This window comes from Sinocyclocheilus rhinocerous, unplaced genomic scaffold (genome assembly GCF_001515625.1).
Source record: "Sinocyclocheilus rhinocerous isolate Xijiao unplaced genomic scaffold, SAMN03320098_v1.1 scaffold5091, whole genome shotgun sequence".
NCBI classification, from domain to species: domain Eukaryota; kingdom Metazoa; phylum Chordata; class Actinopteri; order Cypriniformes; family Cyprinidae; genus Sinocyclocheilus; species Sinocyclocheilus rhinocerous.
The window spans coordinates 67693-91660 of NW_015631179.1; the positions used below are offsets into that span (position 1 = coordinate 67693).

The following is a 23968-nucleotide window of genomic DNA, read 5'->3' on the forward strand; positions in this document are numbered from 1 at the left end:
AGAATTTTGAGTTTTAGATTCTTTATTAAAGTTGTAGACGTATGTATAATTTATACGAATTTATCTCTTTGTGCCACATTGTATGCATATGTATATGTTGAAAATGTTTTGTATTGTTTGCAATAAATTGTAAATTTCATCTTTGTTTTGGGTGGTTGATTACAAATAATTATGAATAATTTGCAAAAGGAAAACAAAGAACACGAAATAATACGAACCAAATGCATAAGATAGCCCCTTTGAATACAATATTTAATATTTAGGTTTAAATTATGGAATGCAAGCTCTCTAAATAACGTAAAATCTCTGTTAATAAGCACAGTCTTGTAGTGAAAAAAATCCTTTGGATCGGTAAGATGTGCTCACCGGTAAAGTTTTTTTATCCTCTCTTACCATTTTTCTTAACCAGCCTTCGTTTTGAATATCCTGACCTGAAGCACTTGTAACTAACTAAATAAATCCTCAAGAATAAGCGGCCTCAATTTGACCACAAGCACAATCACACTTTAGCACAACGGACTTTAATATAAATATTAGCCATAGACGATATTTCTCTGGATTAAAAAAAGTTTTGAATAAATAAATAATTCTCAATTAAAATGTCAGCATCAAAAAGACAGAATACATTAAATCATTGATGTTCTCTATTATAAATTAGTGCATTAAATCTTTTTTTTTTTTCAAAATGGAATATGACTGAAACGAAAAAACATTAATGAACTAAGGCTTTAACCTGAATAATTCTGTAAAAGATGAATCAGTTCATTTAAACGAACCTTCCGAACGAACCGATTCACTCAAACGAATCGAACTTTGCTAACTTTTATTGCTTCTGCTCGCTCTGCTTTATTAAATCTGCTTGGGCAATAGCTACAGATGTGACATAAAAACGGCAATTATGTAGCCTATTTTATTTATGCTGCTACTTGTTGCACAATGTAGCTCGCTACTGAAAAAGCTGCCATACCACTGAAGAAACATTAGTAGCGTCTAACGTTTTGTTAATCCTACAACAAAATATAGATTAAATGGGAACGCGTCATACACACCACGGCACGCACGTGGGCTCAGTTGCATAGTGGAATAAACTTGTGTTTCTTCAAATTAACGTGTGAGGTATGGTCATTTATGTTGTAGAACTTAACATGAATGAATTCAAATGATTACCACTGACCTTATTGTTCCCCTATATGTTCCCCTATATTTATAACTAGAGGGAGGGAAGCCGTGGCGAATTTAGTGTTCCGGTTTGGCCTACAAACGTCACTGACGTCACGACTGAACAACTAATAAACTAATATAACTTCTTATTCTAAAATAGTAAGCAACCGATTGCATTATCTAATTTTATCAGCAGTTTTTTTCACCTGAGAGATATACAACATCCGGTTTATTCCACCACACAGGACTTTCTTGTAGAATATATAACAAATCATTTAACATGGTTCAGCTGTACTATAAATAGCCTATACTTTTTCATCATTTGCATTTTTCTCTTTCATGTTTGAACGTTCTTAAGAAAGTTAAAGTTATAACATCCCTTTAACAACCAGTGTAGACTATAACTGCGCTGAATAAGAAAACACGGTTTTCAGTCTTCCACTGCCTTTATCCACTTCCTCTTTTCCAAACCACACACTGTTGTAATATGATGAATATGGGGCTGTTTATTATAGGCAAACATTAGGAGTAGCGTAAATTCCCGTTTCGAGATGTGATTCCTCCATTGCACCAGTAGAGGGGTCTATCTATGTACACCTTCAGTTCCATTGTGTCCACAAACCTGTGTTTTATAGCATAATTGTTCTTCTTCCCCCACCTGCAGCACTTATGGCCAACTGTCACATCATAGAATGAAATTCTAGAGAGTTCTGTGTGTTCAACTTTCCTGCATTAGTTTTGAGAAGAACCTTTTTACCCGCATTCCAATACCCTGGAACAGCCAAACCCATTTCTAGAAGGCTGTCTATACTGAATTTTGGCCATAGTATATAGCAAATTATTACACAGCTCTGTGGAATACTTGATTCTGATTGGTCAATCGCGCCATCCAGCGGTATGTTATTCCCAGATAACAACCGCCAAATTGAATAACACACCGCTCATCCGGGTACTACGGGTTATTTTGACCGGTATTACTTATATGCTTAACGAGTCACTCCGCTATCGTTGACTGTCTGGCGCCATCTTGTGACTGAAAACATTTAACCACCGAGTGTTACAATGGAAGACTTCAGCATTAATTTCAACATATATGGTAAAAACAAATCTTTTTAGCCGTGTAATAAGCGGGATAATGTACGTACATCCAGCCAGTTGTTATCTCAGAATAAACCCCTTCAGGCTGATACAAGACCCCTCCACGTCCTGATCACCCTGTCGGGGTTTATTCTGAGATAACAACCGGCTGGATGTCATCATATGACCCCTTTAATGTTTTTCTTTAGAATAATTAGAACACGACTCTAAACTAATCTGAGCCAATCAATCTAAATATGTTAATATCACATACGCAACAGTGTGACATAACACTTCACTGTATTTTTAACACTTGGTAGGCCTATTTTGTTTTTTGAAAAAGTAAAATGACAATTAATATGACTAATCTCACTTTGTTCAATGTCTGATCAATGGTAACAATTACATGTTCATGGTATACAATGCATTTAAAACATTTGTCAGTCATTGCAAAAGCACCATATGAAAATAATCCAAAACCCACCTGCAATTTCAGTGTGTGGACATTTACTAATTTTTGACCATATCATATCCTGTATCACCTGTTATAAAAAAAAAAATGTTCATACTTCAGCAAGCAAAAAAAAAAAAAAAACACACCCACACCCTGATTCCCGCCCACTCTCCTGGAAATGTTAAATAGGGGAAATTAAATAGGAATCTTGTATTTTTCATGGTGTGGTTCACTGGAACAGGCACTTAAAGTTGGCTGTTAGTGAAAAGTAAGCCAATTCTTCTTTCTTATTTCAGCACCAAACCACTTTTTGGTAAGTAATGTACCATTTTAAACTTGTATATTGTATATTGATGTTTCTATGCTCTGTGTTTCGCAAGTAACTGTATACTTAAACTATAGGTACAATATTAAAATGTTAACTGTTTATTTTAATGATTATTATTATACTTAATATACTCATTGACCATATTATTATCTTCTGAGCTGATATTTAGATTTAAATTGCATTAAAAATATTAGCTAATTGTAAGAATGAGTTTTCTCTTCATTTTGATTAAAACCATCTGAGTAGCTGTTGTAGCACAGTGTGGAGGTCTGCTACCCAGCCCAAGCCGGGCAGAACCTGACAAATCATTCTGCTTTTTCACCTGTAACTTTTTGTGTGTACCTAATGAAAACATAAATAATAGGGATGTAGGAGTTAAAACGTGAGAGTTTTAACCTAACAATAGAGGATTTTAATAGATAGCTCTTCTCTGCTGATCTTGAAAGCATTATGCCTATACTTCTATGTCAGCACAAATGCGTTTTTTTTCATAGGTATATACTAAGCATTCCAGAATGGCAGAAAACAACGAGCCAGTGTCCTTCACAAACTTGGCTGTTGTTATGAAGTATATGGACCCAAATATGAAATTATCAGAAGCTCAAATCTGGGCTTCAGATCTCAAAAAATGCATGTCTGACATGCATTATGATAAATCTGGTATCTTGCTAGCATTCTCCGAGGAAGCACTTTCTTGTGGTTTGCGCAAAGGAAAAAATCTAGGCTGTTATTGACTACGAGGAATGTCATCCTCCACCGTCGCATTCCTACTCTCTTGATTCCTTTTAAACATCTCCACATCGAATTGTAAACGAATTGCTCGAAGCTATAAAAGGAAATGTAGATTATGTGAAAGCTGCTGAATCAAGTGATGAATGTGACATCTCAACATTATCTACTTGCAGCTCAGATTTTCATGTTCGAAACAAACATTACAATGCTTCTGATGAAGCAGCTCTCCAAGTTTTCCACAATGCCATTCAATATCTAAAAGGGGAGCAATGAACATCGACTGAATTCATAAATTGTTACAGCAGTGAGCTCACAGAGATTATCCGATGTGTAAACCGGCATTTCACAGAAGAAAGCATAGACATATTTGGCTTTAGAATAGCTAAAAATGTGATCAAGGCACAGAGCCTCCAAAACCAGACAGATTTCTTTATTCGTGGGATGTATACTTGCTCTCCGAAGTTGATTGCCTCGGGGCTTACAATATGATGAAAGAAGAAAATTTTTGAAACAAGAGTGACGATTACATAATTCCAGTGTGGAAGAAGGTGGAGCAAAAATGTTTCCGCTGGTACATTTCTCGCACACAAGATAAACACAACAGAAAGGAATATTATGCCATGCAATTAAAAAAGGCTAATCCGTAGTATATTTTATGAAGTTGATGGTGATTTCATAGCCTTCTGAAAGAATTTCAAGATGGCAAAATAAATGGGCAATGTGATACAGAATTTCAGGGGACTTCTGCATATTGCTGGAGCAGAGATGGCACACCTCCTGCTCACCCATACTTCATCGTGGCTCAACTCTACTGGCCTCATATCCCACGCAATTTAAACTACTAAGTGGAACAAATCACAGATCAAGAGGCACTAACAGTACTTTATGATGAGATGCCTGCTCTAGAGGAAAAAGGAAAAACTGATCCTAAAACATACACTTGGTTTTTGAACAAACCAGAGAATGCTGTTAATGACTTCCCAGAACTGAAAGATTATTCTGAGGGTCAGACTTTCTCTGATGATTACTTGCGTCCTTCAACAGAACCCCTTCAAACAGATGGCTTTACCTATGAGTGGTCAAGAGAAGAACATGAAAGCACACACAAAGACTTCACCTTAAAGGGGTCATATGACGTTGCTAAAAAGAACATTATTTTGTGTATTTGGTGTAATCATTTATAGACTTATACTGTCTTTTTACGCGTTGCGTATCGCGGCGCGTAAACATAAAACCATGTCTGCATTTGCGGCCGGAGGCTTGAGTGAGCGGAGGCCGGCGGGCTTGAGAACGGCGCGGCCGGCGGGTTCGACGAAGGAGCGGCAGCCGCACGTGACGACCCCAGGGTTTAAACGAGGCGTTTTAGGAGGGCGTGGACGAGTCTTAACTTTTATAAAGAATATCTCTTTGGGTTTGAGACTTTAGTCTTTGCAACTTTAGGGATCTTATCTATTCACAAACAGCTTGTAACACTCCAAAGAGAAAGGAAAATTTTAAATAGCATCATATGACCCCTTTAAAATTCAGAGCAAGGCCAACCTGTGAAAGAGTTCCTCAGGTCATTACAGAGGAAAAGAGAATAAGATTTGATTGCTGGCAGTATATCGAAGAGTTAGTCTTCTTTGGTGGGTCACATGGTGAAGGAGCAGTGCTTGCTCCGGATCCAGCTTGGATTGATCAGGCACACATGAATGGGGTCTCCATATTTGGCACAGTTTTTTTTGCCTCCTCTAGACAATGGGAGAAATGTGAAAGACACGGAAGAACTGGCAAAACTGGAGAACCTGCAGAAACTAGTGGACATCGCCCACCAATTAAACTTCGAAGGGTGGTTTCTGAATACCTAAAGCTTCAAAGACTATAATGAGCCACTCTTGAATACGCTGAAACTCACAATTCAGGAACCGGATCTCAGGGGTAAACAAATCATATATTATTTACCCAGTTGTTATCAAAGCGATCGCTTTGATCCAGAATCAAAAGGAGTAAGAGTGACGTGTGATGACAAAATCAATGATACAGCACCTGCCTTTCTGGAAGAAGAGGGAACAAAGTTGTATTTGAATTTTTATCATTTGGTTTGGAGTGTGTTTCTTAATCAGGCTCCTCGGAGTTACCTCATGTTTGTTGATGAACCCTTTTGGAAAAACACACTAAAACACAGAGGATATTTAGTAGACCCTGTCAGATTTCCACATGCGCAGAACTGTCTTTGGCAGTTTTTTCTAGGAGAAAACGGTCTGGAAAGAAAACCAACAGATCTGTATCCCTGGTATGGAATTGCTAAATATGCAAAACCAAGAAAATGAACACATGCTCAAGTTGAATTGAAGCTATTCAGGAGATTTTGACTTCATCACCATTAGACGTCAAACCAACCATCTCTCTCACACTTTATGAGATACAGTACATTAACCGGGTTTCTAGACCCTTAGATTTATTTATTCTAATTGTGCTGTGATTTGTTAGTACTCACAGCTTCATTTTAGGTGTTTTGTTTCACTTTTATTTAATCTTGAAATTAAGTTTAACATGAAAAAACATTAACATTATTCCTTGTCTTTATTAGGATGATCTCAAAGCTCATATAAACTCTTGCAAGTATAGCTAATTCATGCATACTAGTCTGTGTTGTTTAAATATTGTATTGCAAATATCTTAACAAAAGGTAGAATGAAAGATGCTCTGGAAAAGGTGTCCCACCAATCCTTGAATTTAACAATACATGTAAAATATCACTTACTACTTAATGTTCATTTTATTGTACATGCTAAGGATTGAAAAATTTATCCTTTCAATTAAACACGAGAATTCTATTTTAGTCAATGTTACACTAAAAACTAAAATTGGTTGTGTTTTGTGTTGCTTTTATTTTATTACTCATTTATTTTTATTTCATTTTATAATTGAATGGAACAAGTTGATATACAGTAAAAATTATGTGAATGTATTTCTTGTATTTTTTTTTTCAGTATTGTGCTTGCATGAAGTCATGAAAACATAAATTAATAAACAATTAATAAATAATTATTAGGTTTATTGAATTACAAATAATTTAAAACTGGTGATGTGATCAGTAAATCTTTATGGGTCGTCTGTGTTTCTCAGACCATCCGTGGGACTGTTAAGATGAAAAAGACACTGTACACAAAATATTCCATATTTCCAAGCACTGTTATAAATGGCTAGAAAAAGATTATTCATCAAAATGCAGCCGGCAGGGTAGTCAAATATTTACATGGATATATTACAGCCAGAAACGACATACACATTCAGTGACATGAAATCAAATTATAGCCCTCCCATTTCAGTTACAACAATCACATACAGCATTTGTGCTTAAAATGACTTCATCATCATCATCATAATCCATCAAAGAAAATTAATATTAGGCACATATCCTAAAATTATTCACAAATTATTTACACAGTGTGCACACAACTTATTGGCAGTGCTGACAGCATTACAGAGCTACGATATTTGGCTTCCATTTGAAATCCACGATGATTTTGCATAGGAGCGATGACTGACAGGAATCACACTGGAGTGAAATAAAAGCAATGGTGTAACTAAAACCCTGCAGTGCCATACAAACAGCATTCGACAATGTAAAAAAGGAGAAAACACTGAATAGCCCCATATATTATGCTTTCCCATGCAGTGAAACTCACTATCCATCCAAATAATGTTCCTTTATAGAGAATCCAAGATAAAAGTGTATGTACAAATCCTCCAGAAGCATCCTTGCATTACAAAGCAGCAAATACAGTATATTATTGATCCAATGACTATGTGGACGTTTCTTAAACTTTCACATTGACTGCAAGATATGTACATGAAAAAGGCCCAAATGGTCAATGAGGTTTACTCATGCACCAAATTATGAACAATTTCTCACTGTGCTTTTGCCAAGATGTGTTGAGACGGTCTTTAAGCACCAAGCAAAGCCTTGCGGCTGACCCACTCAAGATGAACTGTGCCAGTAGTGATCATATGTATTTCACGTATAATGAGGATCGAGTGTGTAAAACGTCCCTTTAACTGTGTCACAACACACAAAAAAATTTGAATTTCAAAACAGATGGAGGTTACAGTCGCTCCCTTTATCCACCTCCTCTTATCTAAACCACACATATTGTACCTCTGATATGATATGATGACTGTGAGGCTGTTTATTTTAGGCAAATTCAAAGGACTAGTGCAGAGCCCTATAGTTCAATTACGAACTGTAATAAAATCTGCATTTTTCGGAAGTATAAAACATAGTGCCGTTTTTTTCTTTACAAAATGGAGTAAGGCACCAGATTCCCTTCAGCACCAAAAGCCGAGCGCGATCGAGTGTAAAAAATAGATAGATAGGCTTTGTGCTACAGTAGAACACTGAAACATGCGGTCAGCAGTTAAGGAACGGGTGGTTTAACAAAAAATGCAGAAGGGCAAAACAAAAGCACGAGGTATTTTTTTCCCAATCGTCACAATAAATAAGTCCAAAATCATAAGTGTAGCACCATGCTATTTCATCTGTATACTTACCATGTAAAACATGAAACGATGGTCAGCATTCGATCAAGCTGGTTTTGTAAAACAAGTCCATCAATACAGGGAAAGTCAATGAGGAAGGAGATGCTGACACCAAGATGGTAGTCTCAGATCCAAGATGTAATTCCTCCGTTTCACCAGTAGAGGGTAAGACAAACGAGCATTGCATTGTTTGCAAAAGTTTCTGCGACAGTTACGGTGCGATCACATTTACAGAAGTTCTGCGAATTTTTGTAGGTGAAATGATCCAGTCATTTCAATAGGAATCCATGAAATCGGGAATTTCGTGTGAGGGCGAAAAATGTATCCATGCAGATTTTGCAGTGGATTCAGGTTGGTCACACGGATTCACCGTTTGGTTTGAAAGTGAATTGTGTGAGCTGTGTTTCATACATCGCTACATTATTGACGACAGATAATGAACCTTTTTTGTCCATAAAATTTGGCTAACGTGACCGCACTTTTACTTTTGAGGTAAAAATTGGGACAAAGCACTTTCTTCTGATTTTGTTGTATAATTTGTTTACAAATCACACTGATGATTTACACGAGGCAGCTATAAGTACCGTTGAGTTTTGGCGTATATATATATTTATATATATTTTTATATATATCTTTTTATATGTGAAGCATCATTCTTTATTTGGGTTACCTGCACCCGTAGATGTGATGTAATGACTGGCATTAGAGTCGAGGAATTAAATGGCAGAACGGATCAGGCTGGATCATAGTGTGGACTCCAGCGAAGAGTCCAGGATATCGTCATGGTGACTGTTGCTATTGGAGTCGCTGTCGTAGCTCTGCGGGCTGGAGCAGCTGGCCGCCTCTTTTAGACGCAGGAGCATGTTCATCTGTTCACACAATACACAAAAATAACAGTCAGGCCAGATGTCTTAATATATATTCGAGAAGAAATCTGAGCTATTATACACGTTTTTCAAATTTGAAGTATATAGAAAATACTTAATCTAGAACATACTATTTTGTTCTCCTACATTTTTCTCTTGCTTTAGTACAGGGGTCTCCAAACTCGGTCCTGGAGGGCCGGTGTCCTGCAGAGTTTAGCTCCAACTTGCCTCAACACATCTGCCTGGAAGTTTCTAGTATGCCTAGTAAAGCCCTATTCAACTGGTAATTGTTTCTCAGGGGGACGCAAGTGATTTTCACCATTTACAGGGGGTAGTTGGTGATTTTAATGCCGTCCGATTCCAGGATGTCGGTGTTTTTCTCTCACCACCCCTGTCAAAATCCCCGGCCGATGTAAATAAAATTAATTTTATTTACAGCAGACAATTATGTGACTGGTCACGTGAGCAGCGCGTTCCCGGGTTCATAGGATCACAGAACTCACTCCTCCTCTGTGAATAGATCGCATCCGAATCCATGAGTTTTATCATTGAGGTGATATGTAAATTTATTTTTACAGACGTCCATATAAGAAACAATTACCGCCCGAATCGGGTTTAAGACCTTGATTAGCTGGTTCAGGTGTGTTTGATTAGTTGGAGAAAAACTCTGCAAGACACCGGCCCTCCAGGACAGAGTTTGGAGACCCCTGCTTTAGTAGATAGAGGTGCATTAAGAGGTGATCTAAGTTTTTATGCCCTTATGACCTTATGCCACAGGACCTTATGCCTTATGACCTTATTTCTGTAGGGTAAAGTCACCCCCAAAATCCCATGTCAGCATGTATCATTTTTTTCTCCATTCAACTCACTTACTGACACCTACTGGTTTGAATGTATACTTACAGTGGGTACGGAAAGTATTCAGACCCCCTTAAATTTTTCACTCTTTGTTATATTGCAGCCATTTGCTAAAATCATTTAAGTAAATTTTTTTTCCTCATTAATGTACACACAGCACCCCATATTGACAGAAAAACACAGAATTGTTGACATTTTTGCAAATTTATTAAAAAAGAAAAACTGAAAAATGCTCAGTATTTAGTAGAAGCACCCTTTTGATCTAATACAGCCATGAGTCTTTTTGGGAAAGATGCAACAAGTTTTTCACACATGGATTTGGGGATCCTCTGCCATTCCCTCTTGCAGATCCACTCCAGTTCTGTCAGGTTGGATGGTAAACGTTGGTGGACAGCCATTTTTAGGTCTCTCCAGAGATGCTCAATTGAGTTTAAGTCAGGGCTCTGGCTGGGCCATTTCACCAGCTCCGGGTAACGTGTTCGGCTGCCGATCTCTGTCTCGATCAGCTTCCTCCTCAGAAACCGGCACAGGAAACCTTTTACCGGCTCCATGTGATTAGCACACAGCACCCATCTGGGACGGAAATCACATGTTGCTCATGTTAGCATCTCTCATATATACTACCGTTCAAAAGTTTGGGATCATTGTTTTTTTTAAAGAAGTCTCTTATGCTCATCCAGGATGCATTTATTTGATCAAAAATAAACAGTAATCTTGCAAAATGTTATTACAATATAAAATAATGGTTTCTATTTTAATATCCTTTAAAATATAATTTATTTCTGTGATGCAAAGCTGAATTTCCATCAGCCATTACTCCAGTATAAAGTGTCACATGATCCTTAAGAAATCATTCTAATATGCTGATTTATTATTAGAATTATCAATGTTGGCAACAGTTACGCTGCCAAATATTTTTTTTGGAAACTGCGTGTTCCTACTTAAGTATAAAAAAAAAAAAATTATACTAACCACAAACATTTGAACAATCATGTATTTATGAAAAAAAATATGAAAGGCAGACTCACCATCGCTGGTATTTGCAGTTAAGCAGGCCGTTGAAGATCTCTCCCAGTGAGCTGACGTGATGAAGGTTGTCCAGAATGAGCACAAGAGGGGCTTCAGTCTCCTGCACGTCAGTGCTGCGCTTCTCCACTATATTTGATAAGTACTGACGCAACTCCTATAAAATAAATGTATACATCTTTACTTTCTAATGTACAAGGATTTCTAGACTTTGGCTCATATCTTTTATCATTTTGGAGATAAAAAACTTCGTTTCTAAAGGCAAAAAATGAATTTTCCTTGCTCTTTTGACATAAATGTTACATAAAATAGAGTTTAAAAGATGTAGAGCTGATACAAACAACTTGGCTCACAAACTAAGGAAAAGAGATCAATTCTCACCTTGCTGGATTTATGGTCGACATTGAAGGTGACGATGTTGCTCTCACTGGGCAGTTTGCCCTCTCGCAGCGCCACATGCTCTGCCAGTCTGTGGGCCAGGTAGGATTTTCCAGTACCGCTGGGGCCTGAAAGGATGATCCTGCGATGTTCCTGGAGCAAAGACACGTAACGCTGGAGCATGGGTTTGGGAATCAATGTCTCGAAGACCAGAGAATCCTCGGACTGAGAGTTCACACCTGAAATGAGAGAAACATAAACAATGTTAACAACTACAGAAACATGGAGCAATTAGGACAAATAATGATAACAAATGAAACTTTTGTTGATTGTGTGAACCTTTCAGTGAGATGTTGATTGTGTCATTCTCTCCCACGAGGTATCCACAAGGCAGGAGTTCAGGTGTGTGTGCTCCGCTGGACCGGATCACGTCTCCAATACGATAACCCTCCACAGTGTCTGAACCCAGACCCAGATGACTGACCGGATCAACATGCCTGATGTACTCCTACAGAGAGACGATCATGTAATCAAATCCAACAGGTCTCCACTAACTTTTAAATGTACTAAAATATACATATTTATGTATATTTAAAAAAAACATTTAAATAGTAAAATACATTTATAAAGTACTATTGTAAGTGTAATAACGGTAGTATCTGTTGAAGGTCTTCGAACAACACGAGGGTGAGTAATTAATTCACCCAAAAATGAAATTGTGTCATTAATTACTCACCCTCGTGTTGTTCGAAGACCTTTGTTCATCTTACTACCACGTTCAAGGTCCAGAAAAGTACCAAGATGATCGACAAAGTAGTCCGTGTGACATCAGTGGTTCAACTGTAAAGTTACGAAGCTACGAGAATCTGGGTCAGCGCCGCCACAAGCTCGCGCCATGTGACTGTCGTGAACGCGCGTCCAAAGTGACGCAGTAGAGACGAAAATGTGGAATAAAGTCGTTATTTTTGTTTTCTTTGCACAAAAAAGTATTCTCGTAGCTTCGTAACTTCACAGTTGAACCACTGATGTCACACGGACTACTTTGTCGATCATCTTGGTACTTTTCTGGACCTTGAACGTGGTAGTTACCTTGCTGTCTCTGGGAGGGTCAGAGAGCCCTCATATTTCATCAAAAATATCTTAAATTGTGTTCCGAAGATGAACGAAGGTCTTACGGGTTTCGAATAATAATATAGAATAAGAAATTAATGACAGAATTTTCATTTTTTGTTGAACTAACCCTTTAATATAAAAATACCGTGTATTCACAAAAACAGCTTCATTTTAATTAAGCAAAATGTAATTTCTTTCCTTCTTTTTTTATTTGCTTTTGGAGTAAAATATGACCTGAGCATTGTTTCATGAGATTCATCTGTCTTACATGTTGCTTTCATGTGGTTGGATAATACTGTGTGTTGATATCACATCTTTCAGAAATTAAACTAGAGCACTTTTCGCAAACCACTTCATGTTAAATGCCTCAGTGAAAAAGTCTTTCTGAAGTATATAGAGACTAAGCACCCCCCAAAAAATAATTCATTAAAATATTTTAATGAACCACTGTCTAATGTTTCTGAATGTAAACCACTCGTCGTCAACAAAAAGGTTACAGCGATGCATGTAAATGAATGTACCTTAAACAAGCGCCGTACAACTCCATCCAGAACATCCCACTTGGTTTTTCCACTGACACCAATGCAGCCAATCAGGTAGTCTCGAGTCCTGCAGTCCTGTGGGAGACAGAAGACAAATCATTAAAACAAAACTCTCTCAAATGGGGCATTTTTTAAAAATCTTCCTGCAAAAAAGGCGGGAGAACTGACCTCTTTCCACGTGACGTCCTCTTGAAGACTGACAACTATTTTCACGTGTCTGCTCTCTTTACGAGAGCTTCCATCTCCACCAGAGTCATCCAACAACATGTCTGAAAGAAGACAGACTAGATCTTTAATGTGCTTTTATGATTTTTTTTTCTCGCATACAGCTACAAAACAACCTTTAGGGAAAAATAACACAAAAAACAAACACGTATGCTCATACCGAAGCTGGTGGACTCTGTGAGGTTGAGACTGTGTTCAGACAGGCCAGGCGTTTGGGTCGAGGTGGGGTTATAGACAGACACTTGAGAAGACGCCCTGCTCCCACTCGCTTGGCCTTCCAACTTAAGGCAATCATTTTCTGCCTTTAACTTCTCGATCTCCATCTAGCAGACCACCCACACAGTGATAAAATATGTAACATTCCTCTTTTCTACTAAAAAATAGTGAAAAACACTGTTGCAAAATAGATAATTGATCCAATAAATCTGATTTGTGGGACTCCAAGAAGGTAACGTAAAGGTCAATCTCACACCTGCATGCGGTTCATAGCCTCCCGCAGCTGGTCCAGCTGGTGGGCGGAGCTTAGGGCTTCCAGTCGAATGTCCGTCAACTTCATCTCCTTCTCTCGGAGCTCGTTACGCAGCTGCATCACAGTCTCCGCCTCCCCATCCAGACAGTCTGACAGTCTACATGACAACATACATGTTGTTAGATGAAAAGAGCACGTAGATTAAAAAAAGAGAACGTTTATATATTATTTTTTCATTTCAGTTTACATTTATTTTATTTCAAGTAACATTTTTGATGGTTTTAGTTAACTACAATAACCCTGATTTATTTTTATTCAAGGTTTAGCATTAGTTTTAATTTATTTCCAGTTTGTAATTTCAGTTCTTCAACCTAAATTAATTCCAATTATGTGCCACAGTTTTTTATATTTTATTTAAGATGTGATGTGATGTGATGTGTTGTTATTCAGGTCCAGAGCTGTTATATAACACAAACACACTCACATTGAGCTGGAGTGTGTGTTGCGGAGCAGCAGTGCCGAGGTGCTGGTGCCGTTGTGAGGGAGTTTGGGAGAGGAAGGGAGAGAGGAATCCGTCATCTCCTCAATGTCTGAGTGGGACGAGGCTGATTTAGGTGATTTCTTCTTACTGAAGGCCTGTTTGAAGGAGCTCCGCAGCTTCAACGACAACAGAGAAACCAGGGAGAAGATAATTAAGCTGAGAGTTCCTGAAAAATGATTAGGTTACGCAGCAATAAAATATGTGCAGGAGAAGCAATACAGTGAAGACAGAGGAGTAAAACCTCAAGTGAAAGAAAGAAGGGAAAAACAGCACAAAATAAAAAGGCAGCCTTTTTTATGCATAGGCTTGAATGTTTTGAGAACTGTTTACATCTATTTGTCTATAGTTGCAAAACCAAGAAATTAATTATCAATAAGTTTAAAACAAAAAACGAAAATAAAAAAAATTGAAATAAAGAATATATATTTAAATAAAAATAAAATAATAATAAAAGTTCATAATAAAGAAAAAAAAAAATAATAATAATAAGTTCACAATTGTAGCTTAAAATAAAAAAATCTAAATAAGGAAGTTCATAATCAAGAAGTTTAAAATAAAAAAAATGCAAAAGTTCAAAATGAAGTTTATAATCAAGAAATGTAAAAAAAAATTGCAAAATTCAAAATGAAGTTTAGAATCAAAATGTTTATAATCAAGAAATGTAAAACCAAGTTTAAAATAAAAATTAAAAACAAATAAGAAAGTTCAAAATCAATAAATTGATAATAAAGAAGTTCAACATTGAGGAATTGATAATCAGTGCATTCAAAATCAAGAACTCAAAGCCAGGAAGTTCACAATCAAGATCTCAATATAAAATCAATAATTCAAACATCAGGAACTCATGATTCCAAGGAACATTTTTGCAGACTTCGCTGTCCTATGCGACACTATACACTAAAATAAATATCAGCTTAATTGTATAAATAAATATAATGACTCACTATGAGACATCATTTCAAATAGGAAGGGAAGAGAAGAAAAAAGAAGGGAAAGGGGGTCAGAAGGACAGTGTAAAGGTGAGAAAGACAGCAGGCTGAGGAGCAGTACATCTAAGGGTTAGCAGGGTTAGTGGTGTGATGCGGAGTGGAGCTGGGTTAACCAAAGACAGGTGTGCAGGATTCTCTGAACACACACTCTTACCTCATACACCTGCCATATGAAGCGACAGCACAGCGAAAAACAGAGAGACACACAGAAAAGCACATTCAGCCGTGTGTTTGTGTCCTGCACAGGGGTCTGAAGCACAAGCTGCATGTCTACCACTAAATCTGCAGGAAGAACTACTAAGTTGAGAGAGTCTCGCTAAACTACATTTCACTTAACGACCTCCCAAGACCAACACAAACCCAGGACCAATGCATACGCAATAACACAAATCGACTGCAGGAATAGGGACCTAGTTAAGCTGGTGGTTACCATTCTCCAAAACACTAGATGGCCAGCGGGACCACCAGGCTAAAATGACCTGTTTTTTGCTAAAAGTACAGTGACGCACCTACAAAGCTAAATAACTTAAACACAACTAAACTCATCTAAGAATAATTGCTAACTAGAAAACACCACAAACTGGGACACTAAACAACAACTCAAACTCTTGGTGTACATTGTCATTCATAAGTTTAAGGTTGCTAAGAATTTTTTTGAGGAAGTCTCTTATGCTCACCAATGCTGCATTTATTTGATCAAAAGCACAGTAAAAACAGTATTATAGTGAAAAAGTATTACAATTTCAAATAACTCTTTTCTATTTTATTATATTTTAAAATGTAATATATTCCTGTGATGTTAAAGCTGAATTTCCATCATTACTCCAGTCTTCAGTGTCACATGATCTTTCAGAAATCATTCTAATATCCTGATTTGCTGCATAAGAATTCATACATAATTCATGCATAAGATTTTTTTTTTTAACAATGTAAATGTCTTTCCTGTCTCTTTTAATCAATTTCATCATGTATACATTTTTTAATTTCTTTCGAAAACAAGGGGAAAAAAATCTTACCAACCCCAAACTTTTGAACAGTATTGTATATAAATCAACAAGGACTGCTGGCCTATCAATGTTACACTTGACTAAATATAACAGGGTGACTTGTCATGATACTTTAACATACGTATTCATATTCATATTCATCATCTGACACGTCAACTCCAGCACAGGTCACCAGCTACAGCCATAGCATGATACAGCGAAACAGGAAGTACAATATTAAACTCTATATGTATGGTAAACTAACTTACACTACAAAAAGGCAGGTCCTTAATTTTTTGCATTTAATACTGTTTTCATGAAAAGTATAAAAGTAAATATCACACTAGATGTTTGTTAGTAGTATTTAATCATTTTTAAAGTTTTAGCAACTTCAGACAAAAACAGAAAAGACAAACATTAGACAAATAAAATGCAGAATGAAGAAACACACAGGTTTGCAACGGTTAAACATTTCTTTAAAGGGATAGTTCACCCAGAAATGACAATTCTGTCAAATCATTTACTCAGCCTCAAGTTGTTCCAAACCTGTATGAGTTTCTTTCTTCTGTTGAAAATAAAAGAAGATATTTTGAAGAATATGGGTAACCAAACTACTGATGCTCCCCACTGACTTCCATAGTATAGATGGGGACTGGAAACTGCTCTGCAATCAACATTCTTCAAAATATCTTCTTATGTATTCAGCAGAAGAAAGAAACTCATACAGGTTTGCAACAACATGAGAGTGAGTAAATGATGACAGAATTGTCATTTTTGGGTGAACCATCTCTTTAACTGTTGATGAGAGGAGTGTGTACTCACCCAGTTCTTCTTCTTCTTCTTACTGTTGGAGTCGGGGTTGTCCATGCTGGAGCCCAGGCTGGAGTGGCTGGTGGCGCTGGTGATGCTGGAGACGCTGTCAGATGAGTGCTGTCTGCGCATGCGCAGGTCTGGCTGCGCTCCATTATTACCTGATAAACAGAGAGAGCTTTTAATTGACATCAAGCATGCCATTTAGTGTTCAAACTGCAAAACTAAACAATACAGTACAATACATCAACCAATCAGAACACAACAATGTCTGAGGAGTATATACAGAATGCTCAAAATACATAATTGTATTAAAACAGAAATGTAATCACGTTAAAGGAAAAGATGTCAGATGTCAAATGTCAGAGATTTCAAATATGAAGTCAAATTTTAAAAAGAATGATTATTTTCTTTTGCTCACCTGTGCGTTCACTCTTGCAGGTGAGTTCTGGAGTATTGATGACGCCGTTGATGGCCGCTTGAGCCACTGCGTTTTGCTTCTTTAGCAGCTTGATGGTTTTCCTCAACTCATTCAGCTCAGAGTCCTAACATACACATATATATGTATTGACAATGCATATATAAAATCATGTTCTGTTTAAGTTTATTAATGAACAAATGTGATAAATTCAAATGCAAGCGTGTTGATATTTACCTTCTGTTCTGCGGTCATGGAGATGCTCTTCAGTCGGATGGTCATGTTGCCCAAACTCTGCTCAAACGCTGCCACAAGGTGGGCCTGAAAAGAAGAACAGCTAAAATGAGGAAAGAGGGTTCATTCAAGTTCAAAATGACATTTTTTGCATGCATGCATCATAGCTGCACCATAATACACTATGCACACGATACACAGACATTGTGCAATCTACCTTCAAGGTGGTTAAATTAAATGTCTAAGCAAAGCTTTCTCCTTGAGATGAAAAGAGGAGTCACAAATGCACTCGTTCAAAGCTGCATGAACTGCATTACCTGTGTGAGAGCTGCCTGGTTATTAAAATGTTCAACTGAAGCAGCAAAGCTTAAAATTATTAATAACACTCTTTACCTTTAAACAAACACTTTGACGTGCAATCTAAACTTTGGCCCATATCCCAGACTGGCATGCGACAACAGAAACCTAATTTACCCTCTCATTACAGCTTGCCTCTCCTTCTAAATCTAATCTTCCCCATAGGAATGAAAACAATTACAAATGATCTCTTAAAGATCTCAAGTGTTTCTCCCAGACTGCAATGAGGATAAATGGAGATCAACTGGAGACTTTTGTTTAAGTCTCTTGATTGTCAGACTTGTCTAAAACCTGTCTAAAACCTGAATATTTACAAATGCATCCTCTAAAAGCCAGAGATTTCAAACATGAAATCAAACTCTATTCTATCAATATATTCTTTCCTATCAAATTCTTCTACAAACAAATTTTCTGAATGTAACCTTTTCTTTTTATATACGAACAATTGTCTCATTTGTTTGTTTTATTTCTCGTGAGATATTTTAAAGAAAATATGAGAGTCAAAGTTAAAACTTTCAAAGCTAATATTCCTAAACTCCACTAAACATACAATTTTCTTCTGGGTCATCGCCTCACCTCACATCCAAGAGGGTCTGGGGAGCTGTCAGTTGTCTCCGTAAAGCCTCCCTGTCTATATTTTTCTTTCTGAGAGGGAGCGTGTTTCTCTGAGCACCCATGGGAAGGGTAGCGGTTCAAAGGGAGCCAGATCAGAGGGCCGGTCCCGTCAGAACAAGCACTAGAGCTCTTCTGCTGTTCCATAGATAGCTCAGATTCTGATAACTAAACTACAGCGATATATTAAGAAGCTGCAAAGCTCCTCCTAACACTGATAACTGAGACAGACAAAGCAATGAGGCCGCCTGGGGCCTTGACATGTTTTACTGGTGTCTCAAGGGCCCCGTTGTGTGTTTTTTTTACCATTCTTTTTCTTTCTATTTGGATATTTCTCACTGTTCTGTAGCTGAACACCCACTAAAGTCTTTTGTCTGCATATCAAATCAAAACAATGTTCTATATACATCTTACTCACAAAAATAATCCTTCACCTCATTCCCTGCCAGTCAAAAACTGACATTGTTCTCAACAAGTTGACAAGTTCATGGTGTACTACATTATGTCAGAAACCATTACGCACAAGCCTGAAATAGAAGAAATGACAACAATACAGCAAAAATAGAAAATCTTGTCTTATTATTACACATTTAAACTCCTCTTTTGTTAGTATCTCTAAAAAAATCTTGTCTGGTTTGTACTTACAAGACAAGATTCCTATGCCTTAGGCATAACAGACATGTCTTTATGATTTACACATGCATTTATCTTTAGGAGGACATATCAAAAACACTGAACATGGTCTGTACTCGCCTTTGTCTAGAGCCATAAAACATCAAATCAAACACAGCCATGTTTCTCTGGTGGAAATGTCATGGATCTTCTGCATAGTCTCACAGTATACTATAATTTAGTCTAGTATGTTATATATTTTAAATATACAGTGGACCCCAATAATACTAAATTTTTTTATAATTGTGACTTAATTGTGATCTCACATCACAATTATGAGAAATAAAGTCACAACTGTGAGATAAAACTTGTGACTTTTTCTGTTGTACGTTACTTTCTAATAATTTCTAAAAAATTGCGAATTTTATACCTCAAAATTGCGACTATTTCTCACAAATGTAATTTTACATCTTTCAGTTGTGACTTTCTGATAATTGCGACTTTTTTTCTGACGATTGCGACTACCATATCTACCAATATGACTTTATATATCACAATAGTGTCTGCTTCTGATAATTGTGACTTTTAAACTTTACATCAAAACTGTGACTATTTCTAACAAAAGTAGTTTTATCTCACAAAATGACAAACAATAAAATATAATGAACTTCTTGGCATAATTGTGACCTTTATACCTCAAAATTGCGACTACTTCTCACAGTTTTAATTTTATATCTCACAGTTTGACTATTTTTCTGATAACTGACTTTTTTCTTAAAATGACAACTTTTACAGCATATCTCAAACTTGCGACAATTTCTCACAAATGTCATTTCGTATCTCACAATATAGCATTATATTTCACAATTGTCACTTTTTTTTCTCAATTTCAACTTTATACCTCAAAATTGTGACTACTACTTGCATTTGCTACTTCATTTTACAATTATAACTGTACATCTCACATTATGACTATTTCTCATAAATGTAATCTTATTACATTTATTACTTATGTACGTATTACTTATATTACTTATTTATTACTTATTACTCATTTTAGAGCAATCTCTAAAAGCTAAAAACAAGTTTTTTTTTTTTTTACCTAACAGGTTTAACTACATGGGTAAGTACATGGTAAGTGTAGGAAAATTACTTATTTATTACTTATTACTCATTTTAGAGCAATCTCTAAAAGCTAAAAACAAGTTTATTTTTTTTTTACCTAACAGGTTTAACTACATGGGTAAGTACATGGTAAGTGTAGGAAAAAGTTTTACAATAACAAGTGTTGCCTAAGACGTAGTGCTATTGTATGGTCAGATAATGACAAATGGAAACTCCAATGAGGTCATGATCAACGCTGACATTAATCAAATACACAACCCACACAGGCGTCACTGGGATTATGATAACACCATTTATAAGATGCCTCAGGATGACAACTGACACTAGATACAGAATTGGGAATTATTTATACCCTGTAGATATAATAAAAGAATAAAGAGCCATCTCAGAACTATGCATCTGTGTCCACCTACATTAGCACTGAGTTGCGTTGTCAGGGCGGACACCTTTTCCTGGGAGGCGTCCAGTTCTCGACGCAGCTTGCGGATCTGGAGAGAAAAGAGGAAGAAAAAAACACAGATGAAAAGAAGAGAAAAAGGAGGCACACAAGGGCAAGAGAACTTTGTGATTTGGTATCAAAGGGGGGAAACAGTTTGCAGGTGTATGTACAGAATAGAGGTGTGTTGCACAGGTGGATGTGAAGATCACAGAGATGTGCGGCGAAATGAGAGCCGACCGTGAATCCGCCCACAGTTTGTGTTCACAACAGGTGGTGAATAAATAAGCTACAGGTGACAGCAATGCGGTTCACAGGTATGTGGGGGGCCCATGTGTGTGTTGTTTTTACGAAAGAAAAAACATGTCCTCACCTCTGACTGTGATTTCTCCTCCGTCTGTTAAAATAAAAAGACAGTAGTTACTGGCACATTTAAACAGCGTATTTGCACAGCTTTTCTCGTTTAACAGTTGAAAAATGAGCTGCATTCTCTCCTGAGGGTATAAAATGAACACCAGAGACAGCGACACACACCTGAAAGTGAACAGAACGCTAACCCTAAATCTCTAGAGAGGGACTTTTCCTTTTCCTATGATTTATGAGCTCATCTCTACTGGTACACTAGCAGATACACAGGAAGTTGGACACATTCAAATATCACCGAACACATCGATTTGCGGGGAAGTTGGTAACTAGACAATGGGAATCACCCAGAAGCACTTTAATGATACCGACATAAACATATACGTAAAAAAGCCTAGTTTAAATACACAAGTGTGAGAGCACTAGTAAAGATGCTTCTTTTTACCAATTTAATACAAATATTTCTTTTGATTTTATAATGTATTATCAGCATAATAATCTGAGTGAAAAACTGAATAAAAAAAATACAGTTTGTGTAATTACAGATTCAGTGGAACGAAGAACATCTGACCTTTTGTTCAAAAAAAGTCACAAATTAGCTTATTTGAATAGTGATCTAGAAATAATGTCCAGTATTAAATATTTCTGATTCATATTATATCATAACGTTTCTTTGTTCTACATTTTTTTAGATTTTAAATCATATTTTGAATTCACCTTTTGAAATCTTCGGGTGAATAAGCATGCTTGCTGACAACTGAATGCTCTAGACAACAATAGCATACTAGAGCTCTTTGTATGTCGTCTGGCAAACATGCATGTAATGACACCCACTATAATGATTTTCTTTGCCGTTGACACCTGTCCAAGAGACTGACAGTGTCATTAAAATAGCAGCATTGTCTGTCCGTCACAGCATCACATGACATGTGGGACAAACCCAGATGCGTCTAGCTGGTTTCGGTTTAATCAAGTCTTGCTTTTTGTAAATGTGTCTGATCATACAGACTCAACATGGTGACTTTGTCAACGCAACTCTGATCAGAAGAGCTTTGTTTGAAATCTCTGAGCTTTTGTTGTCTTTGAGACTGAAGATTACCATGCCATTATATCTGTCTTTTGATGAACATTCAGTACTCTGTAGTACAGAATGAATCTGTATTTTCAAAAGCACCACAGAGATTTCATGTTTGCGTCTTAAGAGACACTATGTTTCTGCATGACAGCTGTTACCCACATACACAAACAAACACAGCTTACAGCCTCCAGCTTCAGACAAATCACCTGAATCTGATTTTGGATCTGCATTAATACAGACTGTGGAGTCAATTCTCTATTTAGCTAAGTCTAACAAGATACACTTTCAAGTCAGTACAGACCATTAGTTTCCTATTTACTGGTACTTAGAATGAATGATTTGTAATAATATGTCACGTAAATATATAAATATAGAAGAGGAGCAATCTAAAAACTAAGGTTCCTACCGTGTATCCCCAAGAAGTCACAGCTCTCCCCATAGAGAGAGTCGCCATCATCATGATTTTCCACTCTTTATACTTCAGCAAATCTGATCTCTACCACCTAAGTTCCTGAAATCAACCTCATTTGAACTGAAGACTCACTACACGTGTGCCAGAGTAAGACTGTTGTTAAAACACCTCTGCAGGTAAGTAGAGCCGCCCATCTGGAGGTGTGGCACAGTCCAATTTATCCTATATAATCACTGGCTGAGATTTACACTTGTACACTTAACCTATAATGAAATATATTATAATAAAGCTTAAAATCTATCTATCTATCTATCTATCTGTCTATCTATCTATCTATCTGTCTGTCTGTCTCTATATATTGTACAACTATTTGCGACAGTTTGGTGTTCAGATTGTATCATTTGCAATGTTCATAAATGTTGATATTTATTACGAAAGTGGCTGTACGAATCAAAGAAAATAAAAATAACAATTTAAAAAATTTATTTTTCTTAAAACAGTTTAAAAGGGACTGGACTGAAAACTCACCGTTGAATAGACAGACGAGGCGCTGGACACCAGCGAGAGAGACGATCCATGAACTAAAGAGAGAAACATAAAATTCTAGAAATGAAGGCTTATTCTAGTATGGGACTATTCTTATTTTACTGCATTGGGGTGTAACAGACGGTTGCTAGGCAACTAAACAAAAACCCCAGATTAAAAGTAAGTACATCATATATCACGCAGCAGAGAAAATCAGTGTATTTTAACACTAAATTTACTACTTAATGGAAGTAGTAGATTTTAAAGTACACAGAACAGACTGAATGTTCACTTTTCAAAACACCTAAATGCAACGTTAACCCCCAGCTAACCTACACAGACAAACACACACAGACAAAAGCATCGACCCACACACACTGCGTCTAACAACTAAAACCTCTAATTAAACTTTCACCTGCCCCGACAAGATGTGACTCATCGGAGGTAATAATAACATCAGTCACAGACAGTAACGTTAATCGTGACTGAGAGTTCAGGGGTGTGACTTCAAATCATTTCCCAAACAAATCGCAGACACCAGCCCAACCACAGTCCACCCACGGGTCGCCTGGCACTTCCTCATGATGCCATATCAGCCCTGAGGAAAAGCCAAACGGCTGGCTGGGCGTGATGTGGGCGGGGTTATAGATGTGAGAATGAAAGAGCAGCGACGCTTATAAACTCGGCTGAGGACCACCCAGAAAACCAAAACAGAGATTA

At 37.0% G+C, this 23968-nt stretch overlaps 1 protein-coding gene and 1 pseudogene across 1 annotated transcript in view; one reads left to right on the forward strand and one right to left on the reverse strand.

Moving 5' to 3' along the window:
- Positions 1–4194: 4194 nt before the first annotated feature.
- On the forward strand, positions 4195–6061 carry LOC107741644 (uncharacterized; annotated as a pseudogene).
- Positions 6062–11021: 4960 nt separating this feature from the next.
- The window catches only part of LOC107741645 (neuron navigator 2-like), a 79948-nt gene continuing 67001 nt past the window's right edge, over positions 11022–23968 (reverse strand). Inside the window, exons 20-35 of the mRNA XM_016554400.1 lie at positions 23252–23304; positions 21244–21267; positions 20848–20922; positions 17732–17815; positions 17498–17621; positions 17089–17237; positions 16409–16462; positions 15435–15443; positions 14235–14407; positions 13754–13907; positions 13442–13604; positions 13225–13325; positions 13036–13131; positions 11741–11909; positions 11405–11640; positions 11022–11180 (exon numbers count right to left, since the gene is read on the reverse strand). Of these exons, the coding sequence (XP_016409886.1) occupies positions 11022–11180; positions 11405–11640; positions 11741–11909; positions 13036–13131; positions 13225–13325; positions 13442–13604; positions 13754–13907; positions 14235–14407; positions 15435–15443; positions 16409–16462; positions 17089–17237; positions 17498–17621; positions 17732–17815; positions 20848–20922; positions 21244–21267; positions 23252–23304 (1823 nt within the window). The remainder of the gene's footprint in view (positions 11181–11404; positions 11641–11740; positions 11910–13035; positions 13132–13224; positions 13326–13441; positions 13605–13753; positions 13908–14234; positions 14408–15434; positions 15444–16408; positions 16463–17088; positions 17238–17497; positions 17622–17731; positions 17816–20847; positions 20923–21243; positions 21268–23251; positions 23305–23968) is intronic.